At 56.0% G+C, this 22,789-nt stretch overlaps 10 protein-coding genes across 10 annotated transcripts; 6 read left to right on the plus strand and 4 right to left on the minus strand.

Annotated features, from left to right (window-relative positions):
- Nucleotides 1-900: 900 nt before the first annotated feature.
- WHR41_02725 (uncharacterized protein) lies at nt 901-1,764 on the plus strand (the record flags this gene model as incomplete). The annotated part of the gene is made up of 1 exon (XM_069371331.1): nt 901-1,764. One exon carries the CDS (start codon nt 901-903, stop codon nt 1,762-1,764), a length of 864 nt encoding a protein of 287 aa, XP_069231917.1.
- A 1,506-nt stretch (nt 1,765-3,270) lies between these two features.
- On the plus strand, nt 3,271-4,631 carry WHR41_02726 (uncharacterized protein; the record flags this gene model as incomplete). The annotated part of the gene is made up of 3 exons (XM_069371332.1): nt 3,271-3,465; nt 3,517-3,725; nt 3,815-4,631. The coding sequence occupies 3 exons, from the start codon at nt 3,271-3,273 to the stop codon at nt 4,629-4,631; spliced, it is 1,221 nt and encodes a 406-aa protein (XP_069231920.1).
- Nucleotides 4,632-4,966: 335 nt separating this feature from the next.
- On the plus strand, nt 4,967-6,568 carry WHR41_02727 (uncharacterized protein). The gene is made up of 4 exons (XM_069371333.1): nt 4,967-5,533; nt 5,590-5,658; nt 5,709-5,847; nt 5,898-6,568. Exons 1-4 carry the CDS (start codon nt 5,084-5,086, stop codon nt 6,200-6,202), a joined length of 963 nt encoding a protein of 320 aa, XP_069231919.1. The 5' UTR covers nt 4,967-5,083; the 3' UTR covers nt 6,203-6,568.
- A 20-nt stretch (nt 6,569-6,588) lies between these two features.
- Nucleotides 6,589-8,788, plus strand: WHR41_02728 (uncharacterized protein; the record flags this gene model as incomplete). The annotated part of the gene is made up of 3 exons (XM_069371334.1): nt 6,589-6,694; nt 6,749-7,449; nt 7,539-8,788. The coding sequence occupies exons 1-3, from the start codon at nt 6,624-6,626 to the stop codon at nt 8,786-8,788; spliced, it is 2,022 nt and encodes a 673-aa protein (XP_069231926.1). The 5' UTR covers nt 6,589-6,623.
- Nucleotides 8,789-9,041: 253 nt separating this feature from the next.
- Nucleotides 9,042-10,013, minus strand: WHR41_02729 (uncharacterized protein; the record flags this gene model as incomplete). Its single annotated transcript, XM_069371335.1, has 4 exons — nt 9,042-9,216; nt 9,277-9,567; nt 9,620-9,724; nt 9,784-10,013. The coding sequence occupies 4 exons, from the start codon at nt 10,011-10,013 to the stop codon at nt 9,042-9,044; spliced, it is 801 nt and encodes a 266-aa protein (XP_069231925.1).
- A 696-nt stretch (nt 10,014-10,709) lies between these two features.
- Nucleotides 10,710-12,326, minus strand: WHR41_02730 (uncharacterized protein; the record flags this gene model as incomplete). The annotated part of the gene is made up of 1 exon (XM_069371336.1): nt 10,710-12,326. One exon carries the CDS (start codon nt 12,324-12,326, stop codon nt 10,710-10,712), a length of 1,617 nt encoding a protein of 538 aa, XP_069231710.1.
- A 1,151-nt stretch (nt 12,327-13,477) lies between these two features.
- On the plus strand, nt 13,478-15,479 carry WHR41_02731 (uncharacterized protein; the record flags this gene model as incomplete). Its single annotated transcript, XM_069371337.1, has 3 exons — nt 13,478-13,664; nt 13,718-14,739; nt 14,796-15,479. 3 exons carry the CDS (start codon nt 13,478-13,480, stop codon nt 15,477-15,479), a joined length of 1,893 nt encoding a protein of 630 aa, XP_069231711.1.
- Nucleotides 15,467-16,904, minus strand: WHR41_02732 (uncharacterized protein). Its single transcript, XM_069371338.1, has 3 exons — nt 16,657-16,904; nt 16,417-16,574; nt 15,467-16,316 (listed from the first exon to the last, which is right to left on the minus strand). Exons 1-3 carry the CDS (start codon nt 16,736-16,738, stop codon nt 15,531-15,533), a joined length of 1,026 nt encoding a protein of 341 aa, XP_069231709.1. The 5' UTR covers nt 16,739-16,904; the 3' UTR covers nt 15,467-15,530.
- Nucleotides 16,905-17,180: 276 nt separating this feature from the next.
- On the minus strand, nt 17,181-19,376 carry WHR41_02733 (uncharacterized protein). Its single transcript, XM_069371339.1, has 2 exons — nt 18,064-19,376; nt 17,181-18,012 (listed from the first exon to the last, which is right to left on the minus strand). The coding sequence occupies exons 1-2, from the start codon at nt 18,750-18,752 to the stop codon at nt 17,409-17,411; spliced, it is 1,293 nt and encodes a 430-aa protein (XP_069231927.1). The 5' UTR covers nt 18,753-19,376; the 3' UTR covers nt 17,181-17,408.
- Nucleotides 19,377-19,968: 592 nt separating this feature from the next.
- WHR41_02734 (uncharacterized protein) lies at nt 19,969-21,812 on the plus strand (the record flags this gene model as incomplete). Its single annotated transcript, XM_069371340.1, has 2 exons — nt 19,969-20,293; nt 20,368-21,812. Exons 1-2 carry the CDS (start codon nt 20,185-20,187, stop codon nt 21,810-21,812), a joined length of 1,554 nt encoding a protein of 517 aa, XP_069231714.1. The 5' UTR covers nt 19,969-20,184.
- Nucleotides 21,813-22,789: the final 977 nt, after the last annotated feature.

Below are 22,789 nucleotides of genomic sequence, written 5' to 3' on the forward strand. Positions count from 1 at the left end.
ACAAACGGTATACTGTATGAACCACAGCTCAAACCAATAAAACCGTCAGCTTGCTGTAAGACACTGCTGACAAGCGGATACCTTAGGTTTGTCTCTCATCAGTCGAGGTAAGCGAAAACGCATATGGGTGTAGTATCAACCATGACGCTGCTTCTACTTCGTGCCATCATGCCATGAGTGCTATTTTGTGATTCTGAAACGGCAGGCATGCAGATTGAAAACATCAAGGTTGAGCCACTTCCTTGAAGGAAACGCTGCGATAGTGCCCGGATTGCCGCGCGATTGGAACATTCGGTCTCGGCAACCGACAGAAAAGAACCAACGTCGCCGTGAAGACGGCGCGGGCGCACGGTAGATGGATGGAGTGCCGGTAGATCGCAATTGCGGCGTGGTGCAGCTGGCAGCCTCCGGTCTGATCGCCAAACGGCTGCAAGCGCCAAGGGCGCCCGGGTGGGCCTGAGCTTGTTTGCTGGGGGCGGCGGCGGCTCGCTGATATTTAACCCACGCGCCAGCCCCGCCGCGGCCAGCAAACACCCTCGCACGCGCCCCCGAGCTGCTGAGCCTGTGCTGCAGCCTACGCGCGCCGGCCTGCCACCCACGCGCACGCATCGCCGTCCGAGAGGAAGCTTGGGCCGTCGGCACTCCGCGCGCAGCATCCCGTCATCGCCCAGGAATTTTTGGCGCATACCCACCAGCAAGGGCACCCTCAGGCACCACAAGGCCACCGCAAGGGCACGCTATCCAAGCACGCCCACGCCCACCTTCTGCAAGGCCCGGCGCCGCCGCCTGCTGGCGCGCCGCTTGCTGCCTCCGCGCCGCCCTTCACCACTGGCGTCCGCCTTGCCGCCTCAGGCATTACATCACCGCGCCTGACTCGCGTCGCGCTTCAATTCAAGAACCATGTCTTCATATCGCCCACAGTCCCCCGACTTGTCCTCCTACGCCCCTCGCTCGCCCGACCTCTCCACCACCTACCGTCCGCAGAGCCCAGACCTCTCTGGCCCAGCCTCGACCGCCCAGCCCGGCTACATCCCGCAGCACACCACCCACACCGCCCCTCCCTTCGCCGAACACGCCTACAGAGGCCCCACCGCCGCCTTCTTGCCCACATCCCTTCCCTCAATACCCGCAGCGGGGCCTCAAACTCTCTACGGCCAACCTCCACCGCAGTACAGCATGCCTCCCCGAGGCCACATCAAAGAGGAAGATGAGGAGTACCTCCCCGATGCGTACGCTGGACGCGCGGGCATTCCGCAGCAATTCGCCCACATGCCCGCCAATGGCTCCTCAATGGGCTACCCTCAGATGCCGGGCCAGCAGATAAAAACGGAGGCGCCGCCAGATCCCACACACGGAGTTGTGCTCAAGACCTCTTTCCCGGTGGCTCGCATCAAGCGTATTATGCAGGCTGACGAGGACATCGGGAAAGTCGCTCAGGTCACGCCCCACGTCGTTAGTCGCGCGCTGGAGCTGTTCATGATCAAGCTTATCACCGCGTCCGCCGACCACGCTCGAGGCGGTCCCGCTGGTGCTGCTGGTAGCGCTGGCGCGTCCAAGGGCCCCAAGCGAGTGCTGGCGCAGCACTTGAAGAGAGCGATTCAGGCGGATGAGACTTTCGACTTCCTTGCGGACATCATCGCCAAGGTTCCTGACGCGCCGGCCAGCAAGGCGAAGAAGGAAGCTGGCAGTGATTCCGAGGAGGCCAAACCTAAGAGCGCAGGCAGGAAAGGGAAGAAGAGAAAGGACTCGGGAGACGACTTTTGAGCACACCGTTGGGACCTTTTAAGAGACCAAACACTGTTGCAAGACTTGCCATTGCACGAGCCTGAAACAACAGAGCCCAACACCAGACCCGAAGCAATGACATAAAGATCCGTCGACAGGAAGCCGCCTGCACGTTGTATTGACTGTTGTCGATGCTTTAGGACCGGGCATACAACTAAGCTGCTCGAGCGAGATCGCGAGCGTTCGCCTACGAGTCACGATCCATAATATATCGCACTGAACGTCTGGTGAGCTCAAAACGCCTCTGGGCCAATGACTTCGAGCCGAGTAGCCCGAAGCATCTCGAAGGTGGATGACTAAAGCGGTCGTGCTGGAAGTTCTTTCAGAATGCCCACCGCGGGTTTAAGGCTCTACCACGAAGCTTGGCTGCATCCCTTCGAGGTCCCTAGAAACACCAATTACAATAGATACCCAGGGAAATCATGAGTAACGACATTATTCTACATGACCAAACGCTCGGAGCCAGTGACCGCACTTTACAGTCCAATCAACAGACCCCACCCTTGTGCCCGATTCCCAAGCTTCACTGCCTGCCGTTCCATTGTCGCTTTCGCTCCTCTTCCTTGATTCGAGAATGAAGGTAAGCGCATCCTCACATCTACTGCGCTAAACACTTTTGGTTGTTCAATTGTGGCTCGCAGACTTGCGCAGACTCTGATGGCAAAGCCTCTGCACCGCACCTAGCCATCGACACTTCGTGCGCTTCTGCTTCAGAGTTGGGTTTGGTCCGGTCGGACCCGTCGAAATCACGGCAAGGTAGTATGCAAAACCAGAGCGATGCGCTGCAACAAACAGGTGCGCCTTGCTATCTAGTAGTCGCTGTACGGTCCCTACGGCCACAAACAGCCAGGGTGCTGCAGGCGATGCTGTTGCTGGCTGACAGCTAACAGCAGTAATGTCGACTTCATGAGCAAACGCCCCGGGCCTCAGGCTATACACCCACATGCGACCATGTGGCGCAACGATAGTTCGGTACGACCCAAGCGCCACAACGCCAGGAATCTCCACGGAGACACACTCGGCTGTTAGGCGAGCGTGGGGCGCAACTGAAATCCCAACGAGCATTTAATACCCGGCGTTGGCCATGCAAAAGCATGACGAGGTTAAGCACGCCCGGGGAAGGGAAGTAGGTCGGGTTACATCTGAGGACGCAAATTAGTGTCCTGCATATGCTATGTATCAAACATGTACAACTACTGCCTAGCCCTGTCTGCTAGTAGGCGACCTTACAGAGCCAGACGCTAGATTTCGGCCAGAACGTCTGCTCGCTAAAGCAAACGACAGAAATGGTTAGCCCTCGACATTTGTCGCCAAAATGCCCAATTATCACTCCCAATGTGTCGCCTCCCGTCGGCACTAAGCGTCCTTTCGTCAAGGCGTCTATGGCGCGGCACATGCAAAACCTCCCTGAATGTTGTTGCTCGACCTGCTGCTGTTCACTTCTTCCAAACACAGAATGATGTGGCGTGACAACACACTTCCACCATGAAACACTTTTCAGCTTCGACACCAATGTTCTTCAACCCTCGACTCCACCCAAGAGCTTGGCTGCTTGCCTGTGGTTGTCTCATTCTCACTTACATCGTCGCCACACTTACTGGTGGCTTCACTCTGAGTCCCGCGAAGCGCCTCACCTCGCAGAAGGATCTGCTCAATGATGTCTTCAACGCCACCCTAGGAGTACGCATCCGGCCGAGTTGTTGCGACTGGCCAGTGCTGATCGCGATCTAGTTCCAGAAGATCCTTGTGATAGGCCTTCCATCGAGGACCGACCGTCGCGACTCGATGTCACTGGCGGCCGCGTTCTCTGGCTTGCAGGTCGAGTACGTTGACGGTGTTACTCAGGTGGACAATAAGACTCTACCGCCTGGCGGCGTCGAACGGGGTATCGATGGTGGGAGTTTGTTCGCTTGGAGAGCCCACATGAATGCTTTGCGACTGTGAGTTTTGGCCTATCAACGCAGGCATCGTCACTTCACATGACTCTCGCCTGGCATCGAACATGAAAGCATTGGCTGATTCCATCCAGCATCGTCGAGCAGAACCTCACTTCTGCTCTCGTCCTCGAAGACGATATCGACTGGGACATCCGGATCAAAGCCCAGATGAAGGAGTTTGCCCGAGCGGCGAGGTTACTGGTCCAGCCTTTACCGCACACACGCGAGCAGTATCTGGATCCCACGTACCCTAGCCCTAGTGCAGACCAAGGGTACCAAAGCTTCGATGTCAACGAGCACGCCACGAGCGACCCGACCGATTCGCCTTACGGAGACATCAGCCGCTGGGATCTGCTCTGGCTCGGGCATTGCGGCTGCCGCTTTCCCCTTGCCAGCGACCTAAACGTGCCCTTGGGCCGAGCAGTCATCGCGAACGACGACACAGTTCCCGAACACCAGCACTTGGACATGGAGTACGGCAACGACGAGCTGCTCCGCCAATACCCGCCTCACACGCGCGTCGTCTCCCGCGCCAGAGTCAACACCTGCTCGCTCGCATACGCCATCTCCCAGCCCGGCGCCCGCCGCTTCCTCTACGAACTCGGCGTCCACAAGATGTCCGACCCCAACGACATCATGTTCCGCTACGTCTGCGACGGCGTCGACGACCGCCAGCTCGCGACGTGTCTGACCTTCCAGCCGCAGCTGTTCCAGCACCATCGCCCGGTCGGAGCGAAGGCTGGCTTCAGCGATATTGCGGATCATGGGGATGGTTTTAACGACCGGGCTTTCACGCGGAATGTGAGGTGGAGTGTGAGGTTGAATTTCGCGAATCTTGTTAGTGGGAGTGCGAATTATACGGATAGTTTTCCGGATGGTGGGAGAAAGGTACACTTTCCGGATGGCTGAGGGGAAAGGATACGATCTTTCTGGTCGTTTTCTTGATTTGTCTTTGGGTGTAGCTACTGCTTGAACGACAAGTTGTAGATATTGATCACGGACGTGTGAGTCTTCTGGACAAACGCATTGAGGTCCGAAGAGTTACTTCAACCTCCGTTATGTCTTCACCAGCAGATGTTCATGGACATTAATCAACATGGGCACGTGACAGGTACCCGATAGACGGCAATTTATTGAACCCTGGCCTCGGCCAACCACATGGCCCGAGCTCAAGCGCAAGCTGGGGATGTCGGCGATCACTTCGAGCTTCAACACCGAGGAGAGACAAGGCGCATTGCACTGGTGGGGACATACTGAACTCTGGTCGCACCAGCAAACTTCGTTTGAATCGAGAGGCATATTGTATCCTCGCCCTCTTCAATCATACCTCCACCTGATCGGCCCAACACACTCTCGAAACCATGGCTACCGAACTGCGATCTGAGCAATCTCCTCCGGCAAACGACTTGAAGCGACGGCATTCCGAGGCCTCGGAGCAGGAAAGTAAGCGTCTGCGCGCGAGTCCGGGTAAGACCTCACCTGATCCGGAGGCTGCACGCGCGACGGATGCGCCGAGCGAAGAGAGATCCCGCCGCGAGTCTACCGACAAGGCGAACGAGGGCAAAGACGGGCGGAGAAAGAGCGGCGCAGTCAACGAGAAGGACCGGTCGCGGCGCCTTTTTGGCGGGCTGTTGGGGAGTTTGAGCCAGAAGGGTGACAGCAGGACGGCGAAGAAGAGGCAGGAGATCGAGTCCAGAAAGAAAGCTGAGCTCCAGCGACAGGATGACGAACGCGTTGAAGACAAGCAGAGGCGGCTGGAAGAGCTCGCGGCCAAGCGCAGGCGTGTGAGGGAGAAGATGGATGGGGAGACGGTATGTGTGCGATTGGAGTCCGGGCGACTTCGGGTCAACGCTGATTGTGGTTTCAGATGCGCAACCGCCACCGCAATATGCTACATAGCGCTCACTTTTTGCACACGTCGGCGCAGCCGAGATTGGTGAGTAGGCCATGCACCATTTTCAGAATTTGTCAGCTAACGCTGCGAAGCTTTACAAGCCCTGGGAACTACGTCCTGACGAAGAAGATCGCATTGACGATCAAATCAGTCGAGCAAAGTCTCAAATCGACCATGAGCTCAGTGAAGTGACCGATGAAGCGTCAAATCGCCCTGACCATGTGATAGAAGGTATGCAAGACGTCTGCTGACCGTATTGACATGCGCTGACTTGTCTGGAGAATCACGCGAGCAAGCACATCTCTCACCACCGAATCGCGAAGCTCCCGTTACTGGTGCATCGCCCGAGCCTCCACACGCTACACAAGAAAAGCAAACAAGCCCATCGACCCTTGCAACAACTGCCGATGGCTCCGCAGAAGCGTCTATTCCTAAGAACGAGAGCGCGACTGCGGACGGAGCATCTACGTCAACCGGCGAAACCCAGCGCGAAGAGCCATCAGAGACCGCGGAGAAATCAGCAAGAGCTCAAGATGACCAAGACGACCATGTTGTCGAAGGCGAAGAAGACACGGTCATCTACTGATAGCTGGACACCTTGATACCCCAAGGCACGCCTATCGCCGCGATTCAACCAACAGCACCGCGCCCAACCTGTTAATCAGACCACAGCATTCGATTAGAAGGCAGAAGTCCCCTTGTTCTTTTGAGCCCCTCTTATCAAACCTTGCAACATAGTTTTGGTCATTGTGCCCGCAATGGCCAGAGCGAGCTCCGCAATCTCCAGCGAATCAACCCCGCGTCGCAATCATGCAAGCTTATCATGGCTCAACAAGGCTTGACCAGGCTTGGACATGGGGTAATATATTTATTTTTGATGAGAGCTCCGAACACCGGCCTGAGAATCGGCAATAATACGTACAGGATCATTTCTGGTTGACGTTTCGAAACATCTCAGACCATTTTTCGTGACATACATCCGCCTTTGAGCGGCTTGTTTCGTGATCATGCCATCAACACCGCCGCTCAGCCAAGCTACTGGGTACGGGGTTATTGTGGGGTTGGGATTCTTGTTTGCGTATGTTTATCAATTGATAAGATCGAATGCTCACTTGGCTGATTGTGCTTGCAGTTTTGGTATGATGCTCACAACCTTCGTCCTGCGTCGCTACAACAATGAGCTACAGACTTCGGAAGTCTTCTCTACAGCCGGACGTACCGTGAAATCAGGTCTCGTTTCGTCCGCTGTCGTCTCCTCTTGGACTTGGGCAGCTACCCTCTTGCAGTCCTCAGCAGTAGCCTACAACTACGGTGTGTCGGGTCCCTTTTGGTATGCTTCTGGTGCTACGGTCCAAGTGATTTTGTTCGCGACTCTGGCTATTGAGCTCAAGCGCAAAGCGCCAAATGCACATACGTTCCTTGAGATCATCCGCGCCCGTTATGGTCCAGCTACGCATGGTGTGTATATCACTTTTGCACTCATGACAAACGTTCTGGTCACAGCTATGCTTCTCACGGGTGGATCTGCTGTCGTGACATCCTTGACTGGTGTCCCTACCGCCGCAGCCTGCTTTCTTTTGCCAGTCGGTGTTGTACTTTACACGATGTTCGGTGGTATCAAGGCGACCTTCTTAACTGACTACGTGCACACGGTGATGATTTTGGCCATCATCTTCGTGTTCGCTTTCACGGCTTACGCTACAAGCGACGTCCTTGGCTCTCCCGGAGCTGTCTACGATGCTCTCATCGCTGCCACGGAACGGCACCCAGTTGAAGGCAATGCTGGCGGTAGTTATCTCACGATGCGGTCCAAAGAAGGCGCAATCTTTTTCGGTGAGTCTTTTTCCCCCCGAGCATCGAAACCTTTGGACACCCATTTCCAAAACCCCTTTACCACTTCAGCTGTACTGACTGCCAGAAAGTCATCAACATAGTCGGGAATTTCGGGACAGTCTTTCTAGATAACGGCTACTGGAACAAAGCGATAGCGGCGTCTCCTGTCCATGCGTTACCCGGATACATCGCTGGCGGGCTCTCTTGGTTCGCGATTCCATGGCTCTGCGCTACTACAATGGGTCTAGCTGCATTAGCTCTTGAGAGCAACCCAGTTTTCCCCACGTACCCGAACCGTATGGATCCCGCCGATGTCTCAGCAGGACTGGTGCTGCCAGACGCAGCGGTTGCCATGCTTGGTTCTGGAGGCGCTGCCGCGACTTTACTTCTCATTTTCATGGCCGTCACTTCAGCTATGAGTGCGGAACTTATTGCTGTCAGCTCCATCTGGACTTACGATATATATCAGACATACGTCAAGCCAGACGCTACTGGCAAAAGTTTAATCTACATGAGCCACACCTCCTGCGCCATCTACGCCATTGCCATGGCAGCTTTCAGTACCGGGCTGTACTACGCTGGCATCAGCATGGGGTATCTCTACCTCATGATGGGCGTCATCATCTCCGGCGCCGTCATCCCAGCCTCGCTGTCTCTGCTCTGGGACCGCCAGTCTTGGGCCGCCGCGACTTTCACGCCTCCGCTCGCTCTGATCTGCTCGTTGATCGCCTGGCTTGTGACCGCCAAGAAAGAAGGCGGCGACCTCTCCGTTCTCTCCACCGGCGCCAACAACCCTATGCTGGCCGGCAACGTCGTTTCTCTCCTTGCCCCGCTTGTTCTTGTCCCCGTTCTCTCTCTCGCTCTCCGCTCGCCCAAGTACGACTGGCTGTCGATGAAAGCCATCCGCAAAGCCGACGACGCCGACCTGGCCGCCGCAGCCCACATGGATCCCGAGCTGATCTTGGGCGCCGGCGCGCACGACGAAGAAGCCGAGCAGCGCCAGCTCCGCCGGTCGGCGAAGATCGCGCGCTCGCTGACGGTCTTCCTCACGCTCGCGCTGCTTGTCTTGTGGCCCATGCCCTTGTATGGCACGGGATACATTTTCAGCAAAAGGTTTTTCACCGGCTGGGTGGCGGTCGGCATTCTGTGGCTCTTCTGCTCTTCCATCTGCGTGGGTCTTTTCCCGCTTTGGGAGGGTAGGCACACGAGTGTGAGGACGGTGAAGGCGATTTTTAGGGATTTGGCGGGCAGGGGGAAGCCGGCGCTGCATGGTCGGGCGACTGTTGTTGAGGAAGTTGAGCGGGAGGAGGTAAAGCGAGACACAAAAGGTGATTCGTGAAGGGTTTGCTGCGAGGAAGACTGGCTGCGAGCGAGCGGTGTTTCGAGAGACTGTTATTGTGTTGACTGGGACTTCCAAATAGCTCTCCGCGGCCGCGATGGGTGCGTTATACGGAACTGCGATACCCTTCCTCCTAAGCAATTTTCTGTACGTGGTTCTCGCCCACTCAAGACTTCTCAAGCAAGAACGAAAGCCCAGTGAGAACGACGGACTGTCGGCTGGTTCGTTGACTTGTCAGACCAGACCATAAATCCTACCAAGGGATCACGACATTCGCATTCTCTGGCGTGAAATTCCACACGCCCTGCGAATTGACCACATGCACAGCAACCTCCCTGTCCATCCCTTCCCACCTGTTCGATCGTGCGCCTGAAAGCGTCAACGAAGTAGTGGATCCCTGTACAGATTTCATCAACTGACATGTCAACCTATGTATGAGTCGTTCGGTCACTCTCACCGAAACTCTACTACCAGTCGTGGTCGATTACGGATTACCGACCTCATCTTCCCAGGACGGGAGCTTGAAGATGACGGTGTATGCCGCCGCGTCTTCAACTGCGGGCCAGGTGATCTCAAAGTTGCCGTCTGCGTCGATACGGCGGCCGGAGGCAGTGGGATTGCATGGTCTAGTGCCTTGCTCCACAGGGATTTCAGGAGAGGTGAAGCTGTAGCCTTGGGGTTGGCAGACATCGCCGGATGGTGTCGCGACTAATCGCCAGAAGACCGGGGCGGCTTTGTTTTTGCAGGGGCTAGAGAACTCATGAACCGAGGTGTATTGGCTGCGCTTGCAGGTCAGCCTGGTTCATCGTTGGAGTCAGGATATCACATTACCGGCTCTGAGATGAGGATGAGAGCCAATTTAAGCCTTGTTCCTGCCTGTAAAAGGTTTCGCTCACGGGGAGAATGCCGTAGTCTTGGAAGGGTTCGTGCTCGGTGCTGAGTGCGGATGTCAGTCTTCGCAGTTGACAATCACGGCTTTGGAAACGTACACGTACCTCGAACCATCGGCGTATTCAGCCACAAATGTCGATTGAATCCCGATGTGGTTTTTGTCTGCCGTGTATGAGAGCTGTGCTTGACAATCTCCCACGTCGAAGGCCTTGAAGTCTGTGGGGGCAGATGAGCCCAGTGTACAGGTATCGACCCATTCACTGGACTGACGGATGGTGAGAATTGGTGAAGCAGCTGCGATTGAGCATAGCGTGAGCAACGCAAGCGACTGCATGATGGGTGCTACGTGGGGTGGAGATCGAATGCTATGTCCAGAGGAAAACCAAAAAGGCAGGTAAGGACGAGTTGCTAAATCATCTTAGGGATCGATGGAGCTTTATATGTAGTCATTGCTTGCAATTGTGGAGGCTCAAGCAAAGCTTTCTCACTGCACTTGTTCCAAAAGCACTGGTCTCAACTCTATACCGCTATCAGGAAGCGGAAGTCAAGGCAGATTGCAGCCAAGGCCGACTCGTTCAGAAGCCGACACCTCCATACGAGCAAGTCGTCGAGAGCGCCAAGCGTTGGCCGGAAAGGCCTCATTGATCGACACGGACGCCTAACCGACTTGTGGCTAAACCCCGAGGAACCCAGGAGATCGAATCTTCGTTTGGAACGATACTGCAGTAGTCCAAGAAGTTGACGTAGACGCTCCGACGCATGACTGAATGCTCATCTTCACATCAGGGCCTGATCATCTGTACTGGAAAAAATGAAATCCGTCTGGCTCGGAGTATTCAAAGTAACACCGAATATGAGCTTCGCTCCACCAGAGGCCAAACTCGTCAACGAGGAGCTTGGAGAATTTGCCGGAGCATCTAGAATTCACGACACGCTCGACTAAGGCGTGACGAGTGAAGGCGGGCGAGCAATCGTCACACACAAAGCACCCACCGAGATAAATGCCGTAGAGATCATCCAGCCGAGATCGCTACATGGCAAGCATATTGTTCTGCATATCTTCCGCTGAAAACAGATCGAACCACAGCATATCATTGAAGCTCTCGTTCGGGTCAATCGCGCTGTCTTGGAAAGAGCAAGGCTCGGAAGGTACTTCTTCGTTCCGCGCTGAGAGTACAATCCCGGCGATTGTCTTCAAAGGTCGGACTGCATTGGCCGCTAAAGGCCACATCTCGCCTAGTCGCTGTAGAGCACCCAGCATGAGGACAACTCTGTCTCGGTGTTGTTGGAGGCAGTCAAGCCCACATTGATGCAGGTGCATCGATCCTGCGGCCAGCTGGACAACACATCCAAGGACCAAGGCGCAGATGAAGAATGGGGAGTGCTTCTCAAGCGGCCATGGCACGCTTGCAAGATTCGCTATGTTCTTCGAAGCGGCAATGGCTTTGATTGAATGCTGTCTGGATATGGGAGGTTGCTGCGTGTGGTTCCTCATGCAGTGAATGTCGCTCGCGGTTGGCACGGTGGCTGGAAGATCACTCCGGGGGAAGTGGAGGAATATGACGGCGCATGAAATGATGCTTCGCGCTTCGAAGAGCATCAGGTCGACTTCCCCTGATGCGCTGACGACGTCTTTGCTTGAGGGAGGCAGATTGTATTCCCAGCTAGCAAGCGCGTTGTCTAGAGCTTGGATGTTGTCGGGATCTGTATCGTCAGCTGCCGCGAGGGCAGAAACTCGGCCGATGAGGCGAACCGCTTCCACGCGGAAGCATGAAGATGAGAAGGCCGCGTGCGAGTCTGCTAGGAAGACCCGATCGTCTAAATTTCTGAGTGTTGGGGGGTTTTGTTCGCATCTGCCGGCCTCATACAGGGTATGGGCGCAGGGCAACAATGGCTGCAAGCTTGCTGTAGATGTCTGGAATGCAGGATGTCTGTGTATAGCAGCGGTATACACATCTACAATGAATAGCTCCCACCATGATCTACGTAGGCTCTCTTCGAGGACGGGCGACTCTCTGGCGAAGGTGCTCGCAAACCCAGGATCGTTCATCCCTAGGCTGATCGCGATATTGGCCGCGCGACCAACACATGACGCAGCTTCTCTGGGTCGCTGACTAGAATGGAGAACGATGGCGTACAGCGTCAGAGCCTGGACGCGGTGGACTGCTCGCTCGTCAGACTCTGCCATGGCAAGCGATACAGCATCCCTAAGTGCGGCGGCATCCTCGAGAGCCGGCTTTGCGTATTGGAGGCCCACAAGACAGACGGTCAGATCCAGGTAACGTGGGTATTTTTGAGCGGGATAGAAGGCCTTGGGAACCAAAAAGGGGTGCGCACGAAAGAAGTGGGTGTAGAAAAGGTCTAAGAGTCGGCTCCTGTCCGAGCTGCGAAGAGACCACGGTGCCGTCGCTACGACAGATGAGGCGGGCAGCGTGTGGGTGTGATTGTCGTACGCTCCAGCTTCTTGCTGCATGTTGGGCATGCGCCTGAGGCGGGCGAGGGAGTCGTCCGTGAAAGAGGTCGGAGTGGCGGGCGACGTGGTTTCTGTCGCGGGGCTGTTGCCATGAGTTGCTGATCTCTCAGCTCGCTTGCCGTTGCGACGGTTCAGCCCACGGCGGGAGGGGGTGTAGGTGCACACGAGTGTCATCGCGGAGCATCGGCGGCACACAGGCGAGCCGCCATCGCATTTGAGGTGTCTCCGCCGGCAGGCATCGCAAGCAAGCGAGGAAGGATGCGAAATGCCTGCTTTGGGCGTCATTGCGCTGGCTGCTGCGTGCTGGCCACGAGGAGGTGGGCCGGGACTCGACACCCACTGCGACCGGGAGCAGAGCGTGTGCCGCGCAGGGAGGTGGGGAATCTTGCTGTCACCGGTGAAGATGCGGCTGGGCGCGAAGGATGAGAGGTGAAGGCTGTGCACCTGCAATAATGTATAATTGTATTGTTATTAGTGGTAAGCGTGAGGAGCTCGATGAAGCCCGAGGTGCGGGGACTACACGCGGCGGGCGTCGGCGATCACCATCCCTGCCCATCGTATCAGCGGAGACGGAGGACGAGCGAGATAAGCGAATCCTCCGACCACAGTCGTGCATGAGAAAGATGTATTCGTTCTCCGCGATCTCCTCGACACAGCTCAGATCGTGTATCTCGTCTGTCCTTGGCCTTTCGAGCGCCGATCCTTTCAGCGCTGGAAGCTGAGAATGACACGCATCACATCACCACCCTCCTCAACTTTTGTGAGCTCACGCGGCGAACTGGTTCTCGCTCTCCCGACAATCCAAATCCTTGCCTTCGCACACCATCGATTGTAGAAATACAATAGAATGCCCTCCACACTCAAACCTACTCCCTCTCGGGAAAAAAAAGCTCCACTCTCTCGTGCAATGCGTTCGTTACGCGCAGAGCCCGCTGTCGCTCGCAGATCCCCGCTTTCTGATACCCACTTCACGTCGATTTATATTACCGGTGAGCATACCTCGTCAAATCAAAATTCGAATACCCGGGTTAGATCAGATTAATCGATCATCCGTCGATAGATACAGTCCCGTGCACCAGCCTCAATCATTGATTCGCTTCATCTGCTGCGGGCCTGAGCTCGGGGACCTCACCAACCCCTGACCTTGCAGGAGCCCGAGCTGATGTTGGGCGGCGATCGGGGTCTTCAGCTCCCCATCAGTAGTGAAAGTATTTAGCTGACACACGTCAAGGCCTTGCATGCTCAAGAAGAATGAACGCGGGCTAATATCAACCCTCATTCACTTGTCACCATCGACTGCAACAACCCAGATACTTCACTCCCACATGGCTTACCGTTCTTTGGACGAGATTGAAATGTCGGAGATCGAGAAGGGCGGTCAATCGGCACTGGCATTTCGAAACGACGATGTCGCGACTCTCTCATGGCACAACTTGTCGGTCAAGGTCGCTGATCGTGCGACCGGGAAGGAGAAGTTCATTCTATCCGAGGTCTCTGGACATGTGCGAGCAGGTGCGACGGCGCTTCACATGTGTATATTACTGTTGATACTAACGGATAGATAGGAGAAATCGTTGCTCTCATGGGACCTTCTGGATCCGGCAAGACGACCCTACTGAACACCCTGGCTCAGCGTTCGAGCGGCAAAACATCAGGCAAGATCACCGTCAATGGGCGCGAACGCCCGTTGTCAGTCCATCGCGACATCAGCGCCTTCGTCGAGCAAGAAGACACCCTCATCGGCTCGCTCACCGTGAAAGAGACCTTGGGATACTCGGCAAAGCTTTCGCTCCCTGGTGACATTACGTCCAGCGAGTTGCAGCATCGGGTGCATCATCTTGTCAAGTCGTTTGGTCTACAGAACCAAAGCCATACTCTCATCGGCACCCCTTTGCAGAAAGGCCTCAGCGGAGGACAAAAGCGAAGGGTCAGCGTGGCCACGCAGCTCATTACAAGTCCCAAGGTTCTTTACCTGGATGAACCAACAAGTGGGCTCGACTCCACCGCCAGCTACGAGGTCATGTCGTTCCTCCGACAGTTCGCTCGCTCCAACAACATCCTGATGATCGCAAGTATCCATCAGCCCTCGACGAAGACTTTTGAGCTTTTCGACAAGGTCTGCCTGCTGTCGCAAGGCAAAGCCTGCTTTTACGGTCCCGCCGAAAACTTGTTTTCTTTCTTGCGGGCCATCGACCTTCCTGTCCCGACGATGATGAATCCAGCTGAACATATTCTTGACATCACGAACGTTGACTTCTCGACGCAATCTAGCGATCAGCAATCGCGACTGGATCGGATCACAGGCTCATGGCGGAACACTGCGCAAGCACGCCATTTGGAGCGGGTTGCTGAAGAATGCGAAGGCTCTGGCGAGCTTCAGTTGCGACAGTCGGCTTCTGGTAAAAAGCCATCCACCGCACGGCAGGTCCTCACGCTCCTGAATCGATCTTCCGTCAAAGGCTACCGCGACCTCACGGCGTACTGGATCCGAGTCGCAATGTATATGGGCCTGGCCATTATGATGGGGACAGTTTGGCTCAGGCTGAGCCCAACCCAAGCTCACATCCAGCCTTTCATCAACGCCATCGTAAGTGTTAGCATCTTTCGAGACATTACTCCCGCTGACAGAACTTGTCTTTGTAGTTCTTCGGCTCGGCTTTCATGTCCTTCATGGCCGTCGCCTACGTTCCGGCGTTCCTGGAGGACCGCGCCACTTTCGTAAAAGAGCGCGCGAACGGCCTGTACGGTCCCACGGCTTTCCTGATATCGAATTTTCTCATCGGGCTGCCGTTCTTGTTCCTTATCAGTGTCTTGTTCTCGGTCGTCGCTTACTGGCTGATCAATATGCGGCCGACGGCTACCGCTTTCTTCACCTGGGTCATGTGGCTCTTCCTCGACCTCGTCGCTGCGGAGTCGCTCGTCGTCCTCGTCGCTAGCATCTTCCCAGTCTTCGTCATCGCACTGGCTCTGACCGCTTTCGCGAATGGCCTGTGGATGAGTGTTGGCGGCTTCCTGGTTTCCATGCCCGTCTTGAACGTCTTCTGGAAGTATGTCTTTCACTACATCGACTATCAGGCCTACGTCTTCCAGGGCATGATGGTCAATGAGTTTGAGCATAGAGCGTACGCTTGCCAACAGGTCGGAGACGGTTGCCGGTGCTTATACCCGAGTGAGCTTGAGGCGCAGTGCAAGGTCGCTGGGAAGGCGGTGTTGGAGAATTATGGCTACGCTACTGGGCGGGAAGGGAAGTGGGTGGGCATTCTTCTTGGAATCATTGTCGTCTACCGTTTGCTTGCTTGGGGCGTCACTTGGTACCGGAAATCGTGAAAGTGCGGTGTCTGGAAATTGGTAATAAACAGTGTGCTGTTATAGAACGACTCACAAATGGCTCTTTTCCTTGTCCAATCTGGTCAACCATTCTCCAACAATCTCATTGACCTTCTCCGGCGCCTGCCAGAGAGCCCAATGTCCCGTCGGTACCTCGCCCCTCGTCAAGTTCGGAATGAACTTTTCCATCCCCTGGCTCATCGCAGGAATCAAAACGTTATCCTTCGCCGCCTGCACAAACAGCACGGGCATCTCCAGTCGGTGCTTCTGCGCTTCGGGTATCTCGAGCTCGTCGTCGAAGTTCACCTTTCGCGTGCGGTACCAGTTCATCGGTCCACGGATGGGGTTCTGCTTGAAAGAGGACGTATAGAAAGCGAGTTCTTCTTCATCGAGCAGAGGCGTTTTTCCAACTCGATCGTCTTTCAGAATGCCCAGATTAATGCCTTTTTCAGGCGTCATGAACACCCCTCCACTGCTTGTACGACCCCCGTACATTCCGTTCAGAAACTTCTCAACAAGCTTCTCATCCGACCCGATTGCGCTCTCCATGACGCCTTCTTCGCTGCCGAGTTGCAGCTGATACCCGAAGTTTGGCAGCTTGGTCTTCACCAGCGCTTCGGTCGGGTAGAAGGTGCTCGAGATGGCAGAGTACGGCGTCGCGATGCTGAAGACTGCAGAAACGAGCTGCGGGTACCAGTGGGCCACGCGGTAGACGACGGCGCCGCCCCAGTCGTGGCCACCGAGGATAAGCTGGCTTGTACCGAGTTGCTTTGCGATGGCGGCAATGACGTCGGCGTGCGTGCGAAAGCCGTAGGACTTGAGGTCGGGAGAGTAGCCCTGGGAGTGGAATATTAGCTTGTTTGGTGGACGAAAGCATCAGGTTCAGGGTGGGAGGCGACAGTCGAGAGCGTCATTCCCTCCGTTGGAGAAGTCCTACCGTCTTGCCATAGCCCATGCAGTCCAGCGCGAGAGTCCTATAGCCCAAGCCCACAAGAAACGGGATTTGATAACGCCATGCAAGGGAGAGGTCGGGGAAGCCATGGACGAGGAGGATGGTGCCTTTCGCTTGGCCCTGGGGCAGAGACTCCAGATAGTCTTGATATTGTCAGTCGCCCAATTATTATATCACGTAAAAGATTGCTGGCTGATCGTAGACAAGCCATGAGGCATTACTCACGCCATTTGTGGCCGTCCACCTCGATGAACTTGCTCTCGACTCTGCTATCGCCTGGGCGGATCTTGTCGTTTTTGGAAGCCATGTTGGGGGTGAGGAATATTGGCTTACAATATCGGCCGAGAGGGGGAGGATGAACTATGTATTGACATCTCGAGCTCAGAGAAGGGATCTGCAGTACGCGAGTGGAGTCGTGGCTCTGGTACGGGCGTATCCAGCTCACCGTTGACGTCGCGGAGCAATCGTACCTCGGCTTGCCGAAGGTGCAGATCTGCCACTAGACTCTACCTATATGCGCGCCGAGACCTTATTTTAGGCGACGTGAGCATCACATTTCCACTCAAATCCAAGCACGAACAGTCATTGGCTTGTGGCCGCTCCTGACCTTCTCTGCCTGAACATCGCGGGGCCATTGGCAGAGACACCGGACGTCGATGTCGGGTTACGTAGGACTTGATGGCGTAGGGGGCATCTTTCGGCTGGCGCTGGGCAGAATCAATAGACAAGAGGACTTTAACTGAAGCGGATAGGGGAAAACATGGAATGATGAGTTGAGAATCATTGCTATTTGACAACTCCGAGCTACAAGATGACAAGAATTCAAGGACTTTCCAGGGATGAACTACGCATCAAGAGTGAAAGGACGCGAGCAAAAAGTCGATTGAGAGCATAGCGGGTTCCATTTGAGATCTCCGAGCAGTGCGCGATGCTCATCAAGACAGCCTTGAGAGAGGGGCTCTGAGCGGTAAAAGAGCTTAGTCAGACTCTTCATCGCTCTCCTCATCGCTCTCAGCGTTCTCAAGCCACTCGATGAACTTCTCGGCGCTCTTGCGCACCTTGCGGCTGGTCTGCAAGTCAACGTACTTCTTGCTGGCCTTGGCACCCCAGGCCTTGAGGGTATCCTCGGAGACAAGGTCGTTCTCGTAGATCTGCAGGAGAATGCTGGAAACTTGAGCAACGAGCTCGGGGTGATCGTTGCCAACGAAGCGCTCAATGCCACCAAGGAAGGCCTTCTCGTGACGCTCGGAGGTGATGAGCTTCTTCAGCATGGAAGCGCGGGGCTCGATCTCCTTGACGATGTTCTTGGAGAAGATGGTCTGGGCCAGCACGGCGGGAGTGCGGTGCTTGCTCTCGATGCCGAGCTCCTTGGCCTTGAGGTAGATGTCGACGTCGGCAACCTTGTTGATGTCACCCTTCTCTTTGGCAGCGTCGTCGATCCACTTGCCAAGCACGTCATAGACGCTGTCCTCCTGGCCCTCGCCGTCCTGAGCTTCCTCGTCGAGAGCGAGAGCCTGCTTAAGGTCCTCGGGAAGAGCGTTCGCGCGAGCCTTGACAGCCTCCTCGGACATATCAACGGACCTGATTTGTGTAAGTTGGTATTGTTGCAAAGCTTGATGTAAACTAACTCACCACTCGTGCTCCTTCTGCTCAGACTCGGCAAGCTCCTTGGCCTGGGCGTTGATCTTCTTGGTAAGTTCGTCGTCGCTACCGCCGTCCACATCAACGTCGCCATCGTCATTGCCCTGATCGGAGCCGCTCTCGCCAGGGCTGTTGCCGTTCTCAGCAGGCTCATCACCGTCAGCCGCAGCTCCGCGGGCCTCAGCCTCCTTGCGCGCCTTGCGGTCAGCCTTCTTGGTGGACTTGTCCTTCTTGCCCTTCTTCGGCTGGTTCTTCAAGATGAAGGAAGCCAGCTTGTGACGGAGGTCGGCGTGGGAGCGCTGACCGCAAGCCTTGCAGTCGAGGATGATGTCGCCATCCTTGCAGTTGATGACAGTCTCGGGGTTCTTGCAGTCCTTGCACAGGACGAACTTGTTGATGAAACCATCGAGGTGGTCCTGCAGCTTGGAAGCCTCGTGAGCGCCGTTGACGATCCAGCGGTCATCCTTGGGATCGATGTTGGTTTGGGCACCAAGCTCGAAGCCGAAGTACTTGATGACATAGTTCGGCGGGCGGGCGAGCTGGTCGGCGACATTGTGAAGGTTGACGATGACGGTCTTGATGCCGTTACCCTTGCCCTCGATCTTGGACTGGATCTTCTCCATCTTGTAACGGTAGAAGGCATCCTTCACGTCACGACGGATGTTGACGGATTCGACCATGGTGGCGGTATTGATTGAGACTTGGCTTGGTATGAGTAGGGGTGATTGCGGCGAGAAGGCTGGCGGTTACGGTCTTGACTGATGCCACAGGGACATGCGTTGTATGCTACAAGAACGTGTTGCTTGCTTGGTATCCAGCTTGGATGGCAGATGTTTGTTATGGAGGCTAGGCTCTTTTTTTCTGTGGGTAGGTTCTTTAATGCGGGCTTCAGCCGTTGGTGCTGTGATGGCTAGAGCGACGGCTTCTTCGCGTTATGCGAAATGATTGCGGCTGCTCAGGCGGCGGGTCGAGTGCAAAGGCGTGCGCGTGGGACGAATACATAAACTCTGGCCTATGTCCGACTTGTGTTTGCGGATGGGTGTTGTGGGCGACCTCGAGGGGTGCGGGATGGAGCGTGGTAGGCGGCGGCGGTATGGTGGCGGCGCTGCAGACGGAGTGCTGGTTGCGGCGGGTGGCGGACTCGCAGGTGGTGTTGGCGACAGCAGCGGTCGCGGTGGAATGTTTGGCGATGCGATGGGGTGGAATCGGCAGTGTGCGTGGCAGCGGTGGTGTGGGCTGTGGGTGGGTTGCTGGCGTGTGCGGTGGAAGAAAGAAATGGAAGGGCCGGCCTGCGGGTCCGCGCCGGCTTTTGTTTTCCGCGGGCAGCGGGCAGGAGGCAGAAAGCCGGGCGACGAGTCTGGGCCGGCTTGCCTGGCTTGTCTGGCTTGCCTGAGGTTCCAGCCGGCTTGCGTGCTGCTTGCTGCCAACCTCGAAGTTGCTTGCCAGCCTGTCTCGCATGCCTGCGTCCGGCTGTCTCGCCACCGCACCCGGGCCGGGTCAGCAAGCAGAGTGTATCATCCGCCACTGTGTCCGAGAAGCCGAGATCTTAGGCAACAGTCACCTCACGCTGTCTGGTTCCACGCCATGTGTTCACGAGCAATCATGTGTCGGATCGATCAGACAGCTGGGTGCGTTGGTCAGGCATGCGGCAGTGGGGCAATGCCTCATGTCTTCACTCGGAGCAGCAGCAGCATTGACACCTAGCACGAGCATGACTAAGGCATCGGATACATCATGCAATAGCAGATACAGATTATACGTACATATCTCACATCAAAATCCCGACTCCTCGGAAGCGCGCGCCTCGGCCCTGCCGCCGATGCGAACCACTCGCGCCACGCCACAACCTTGCGGCGTGGGCTGTTGGAACGCGCGCGATGGGCAGGAATATATCACTGCCGAGACTTTACATGGAAGGGAGTCGTTAATTGTGTCTGTTGCCAATTGCGTGAGCACAAGCAAGGCCCAGAGGAAGCCGTAATCTCTGCTGTCACTCATCAAATCCGTGATATCACCGCTGCGCCCAGACTTTGCCTTCCGGCCACTTTTCGAAGCCCATGCACCACTGCACTTTGCTCGATCCACTCGAAACATATCGCTTGGCACAATAAGATGGCTCCCCCTCCCGTGGACTATTCCCTGTATTTGGTGACGGACTCCACGCCGGCCATTTTGGGCGACAAGGACCTGGTCGCCGTGGTGAAAGCCGCCGTAGAAGGAGGTGCGCATCTTCGACTCATCGTTCCAGAACATCGTCGTCACGACTCGTGATCATCCACCCACTGACGCATCCAGGCGCAACCATTGTACAATATCGTGATAAGAAAAGCGATACCGCTCAGCTTGTCCACAATGCCCGCGAATTGCACAAAGTCACAAAGCCCGCCAATGTCCCTCTCCTCATCAACGATCGTGTCGACGTCGCCCTGCGAGCCGGCGTCGAAGGCGTGCACGTTGGGCAAGACGATATGGACTTGAAAGGCGCCCGCGAACTCCTAGGCCCAGACGCCATCATCGGCGTGTCAACCAACACCGAAGAAGAAGCGCTCCGTGCCGCCAGGGACGGCGCCGATTACATTGGCATCGGCACGGTCAACGCCACACAGACGAAAGACAACATCAAATCCATTATCGACACCCGAGGCGTCCAGCGTATCCTGACTACGCTGGTAGAGAACAAGCTCGGCCATGTCAAAACCGTCTGCATTGGAGGCATGAACGCCGCAAACTCGCAGCGCATCCTTTACCAATCCGCCACGCCCGAGAAGCAACTCGATGGTGTCGCCATCGTAAGCGCGATCATGGCCTCCACAGACGCCAGAGCCGCTTCCGAAAACCTGCGCTCTCTCATCGCTACTCCACCGCCTTTCGCACCAAACAGTAAACCTCAAGCCCTCACTCGCGACGCCCTCGTCGCCGCCGTCCCCGCCCTCATCGCCCGCACCGCCGCCAAAAAGCCCCTTTGCCACAACATGACCAACCTCGTCGTCCAGAACTTTGCCGCAAATGTCGCACTCGCTGTCGGCGCCTCCCCCATCATGTCCAACAACGGCCTCGAGGCCCCCGACCTCGCCGCGCTCGGCGGCTCCCTCGTGATCAACATGGGCACCACCACCCCGGAGATCCGCGCAAACCACCTCAAAGCTCTCGCCGCTTACAACGCCGTCGGCGGGCCCGTCGTCCTTGATCCTGTCGGCGCTGGCGCGACGCAACAGCGCCGCGAGGGTGTTGCGGCGCTCATGGCTGGGGGTTACTTCGACCTCATCAAGGGCAACGAAGGCGAGATCCGCACCGTCTCTGGCGCCGCGGGCGTGAAGCAGCACGGCGTTGACTCCGGCGCCGCGCAGCTCTCTGATGCTCAGCGGATTGAAGTCGTCAAAACACTTGCGCGGCGCGAGCGCAATGTCGTGCTCATGACGGGCAGTACGGACGTTGTGTCGGACGGCAAGCGGACTTTCCTTGTTCGCAATGGGCATGAGTTCCTTGGCGAGATAACCGGCAGTGGCTGTACTCTGGGGACCACCATCGCCAGTGTGCTGGCGGTTGAGACGGAGGATAAGTTGCTGGCGGCTCTGGCAGGAATTCTGCTGTATGAGATTGCTGCGGAGAAGGCAGCAGAGACGGCGAGCGGGCCAGGAACGTTTATCCCTGCGTTCATCGATGCGCTGTATCATTTGCGGGAGGCGAGCAAGAGAGGCGACGGTGCGTGGGCGGAGGGCGCGAAGGTGGAGATTGTGTGAAGGGACACGAAGGAAGGTGGGTGATCGATAGGGTTACCTTAGGTAGATACCTCCTCCAACCGACGCTATGCGCTTGATCCGAGTTCGAATCCCGTGAAAGTCTTAAAAAGACCTTGGACTGGAAAGAGCAGGCACGTGACTGATATGTGTCGGCCCCACACGCCGCAGGAGCAGAAGTGAACGGGGGTTCGAATCCTGTGCACGTCAGTCCATTAGAATGTTGCGCTCGGTTGGCCGCAGTGCCTGCCAGCGAGTGTCAGCCTCCGCCGCATGCCATAGACATGCCATTTGGGCGTCATGAAATGACTATGACCATCGATCAAGACCGCCATCGATCACTGTTGCGTGCTGCGGTGCCATCTGTGATTTTTCGAGACACCACTGCGGCAACATGTGGCTCGAATTGCGCTGTTGAATCTTAGCTTGTGAGATGCGCATTTTGATGGGGATCTTCCTGGAATCTAACGCGCCCGCAGCTATGAATATGTATTCGCATCTCTTGCTGCTCCCACTAGCTTTTGACCATGATACTGTAACGTCGTGGTGACTTCTATCGCGGCGAGACAGGTTTTGGCGTAGTCCACACTGGGTTGGTTTATGAGACTTGGTCTTCTGACGACCTGTGCACAGGCTTCCAGAGGCCGTTGTATTGAGAGCAGCAGGAAGAGAAGCATGGTTCAAATTCGGGGTTTGGCAGTCTAACTTCTTCAATGTATCTTATCTGAGCGATCCGAATGTCTGGCCATCGAGTGCCGCGATCTCTCATCAGGGACTGCACAAAAAGCAAGCTATTGTCGAATATCGCAACGCCGTGATATTAACTCATTTATTGAGGCACGACAAAAACACAACCCACCACTCGGCGATGAAAGCAAAGCAGACAGTAAAAAGAAATAGCTTGAATTGACCACAAAAAGTGCAAAAACCTAAGTCCGGTCTGACCGCGCGTGCCGTATACTTAGGGAAAACGGGCGAAC

The sequence above is a fragment of the Cladosporium halotolerans genome (assembly GCF_011745625.1).
Source record: "Cladosporium halotolerans strain TM138-S3 chromosome Unknown Sca6, whole genome shotgun sequence".
Classification (NCBI taxonomy): domain Eukaryota; kingdom Fungi; phylum Ascomycota; class Dothideomycetes; order Cladosporiales; family Cladosporiaceae; genus Cladosporium; species Cladosporium halotolerans.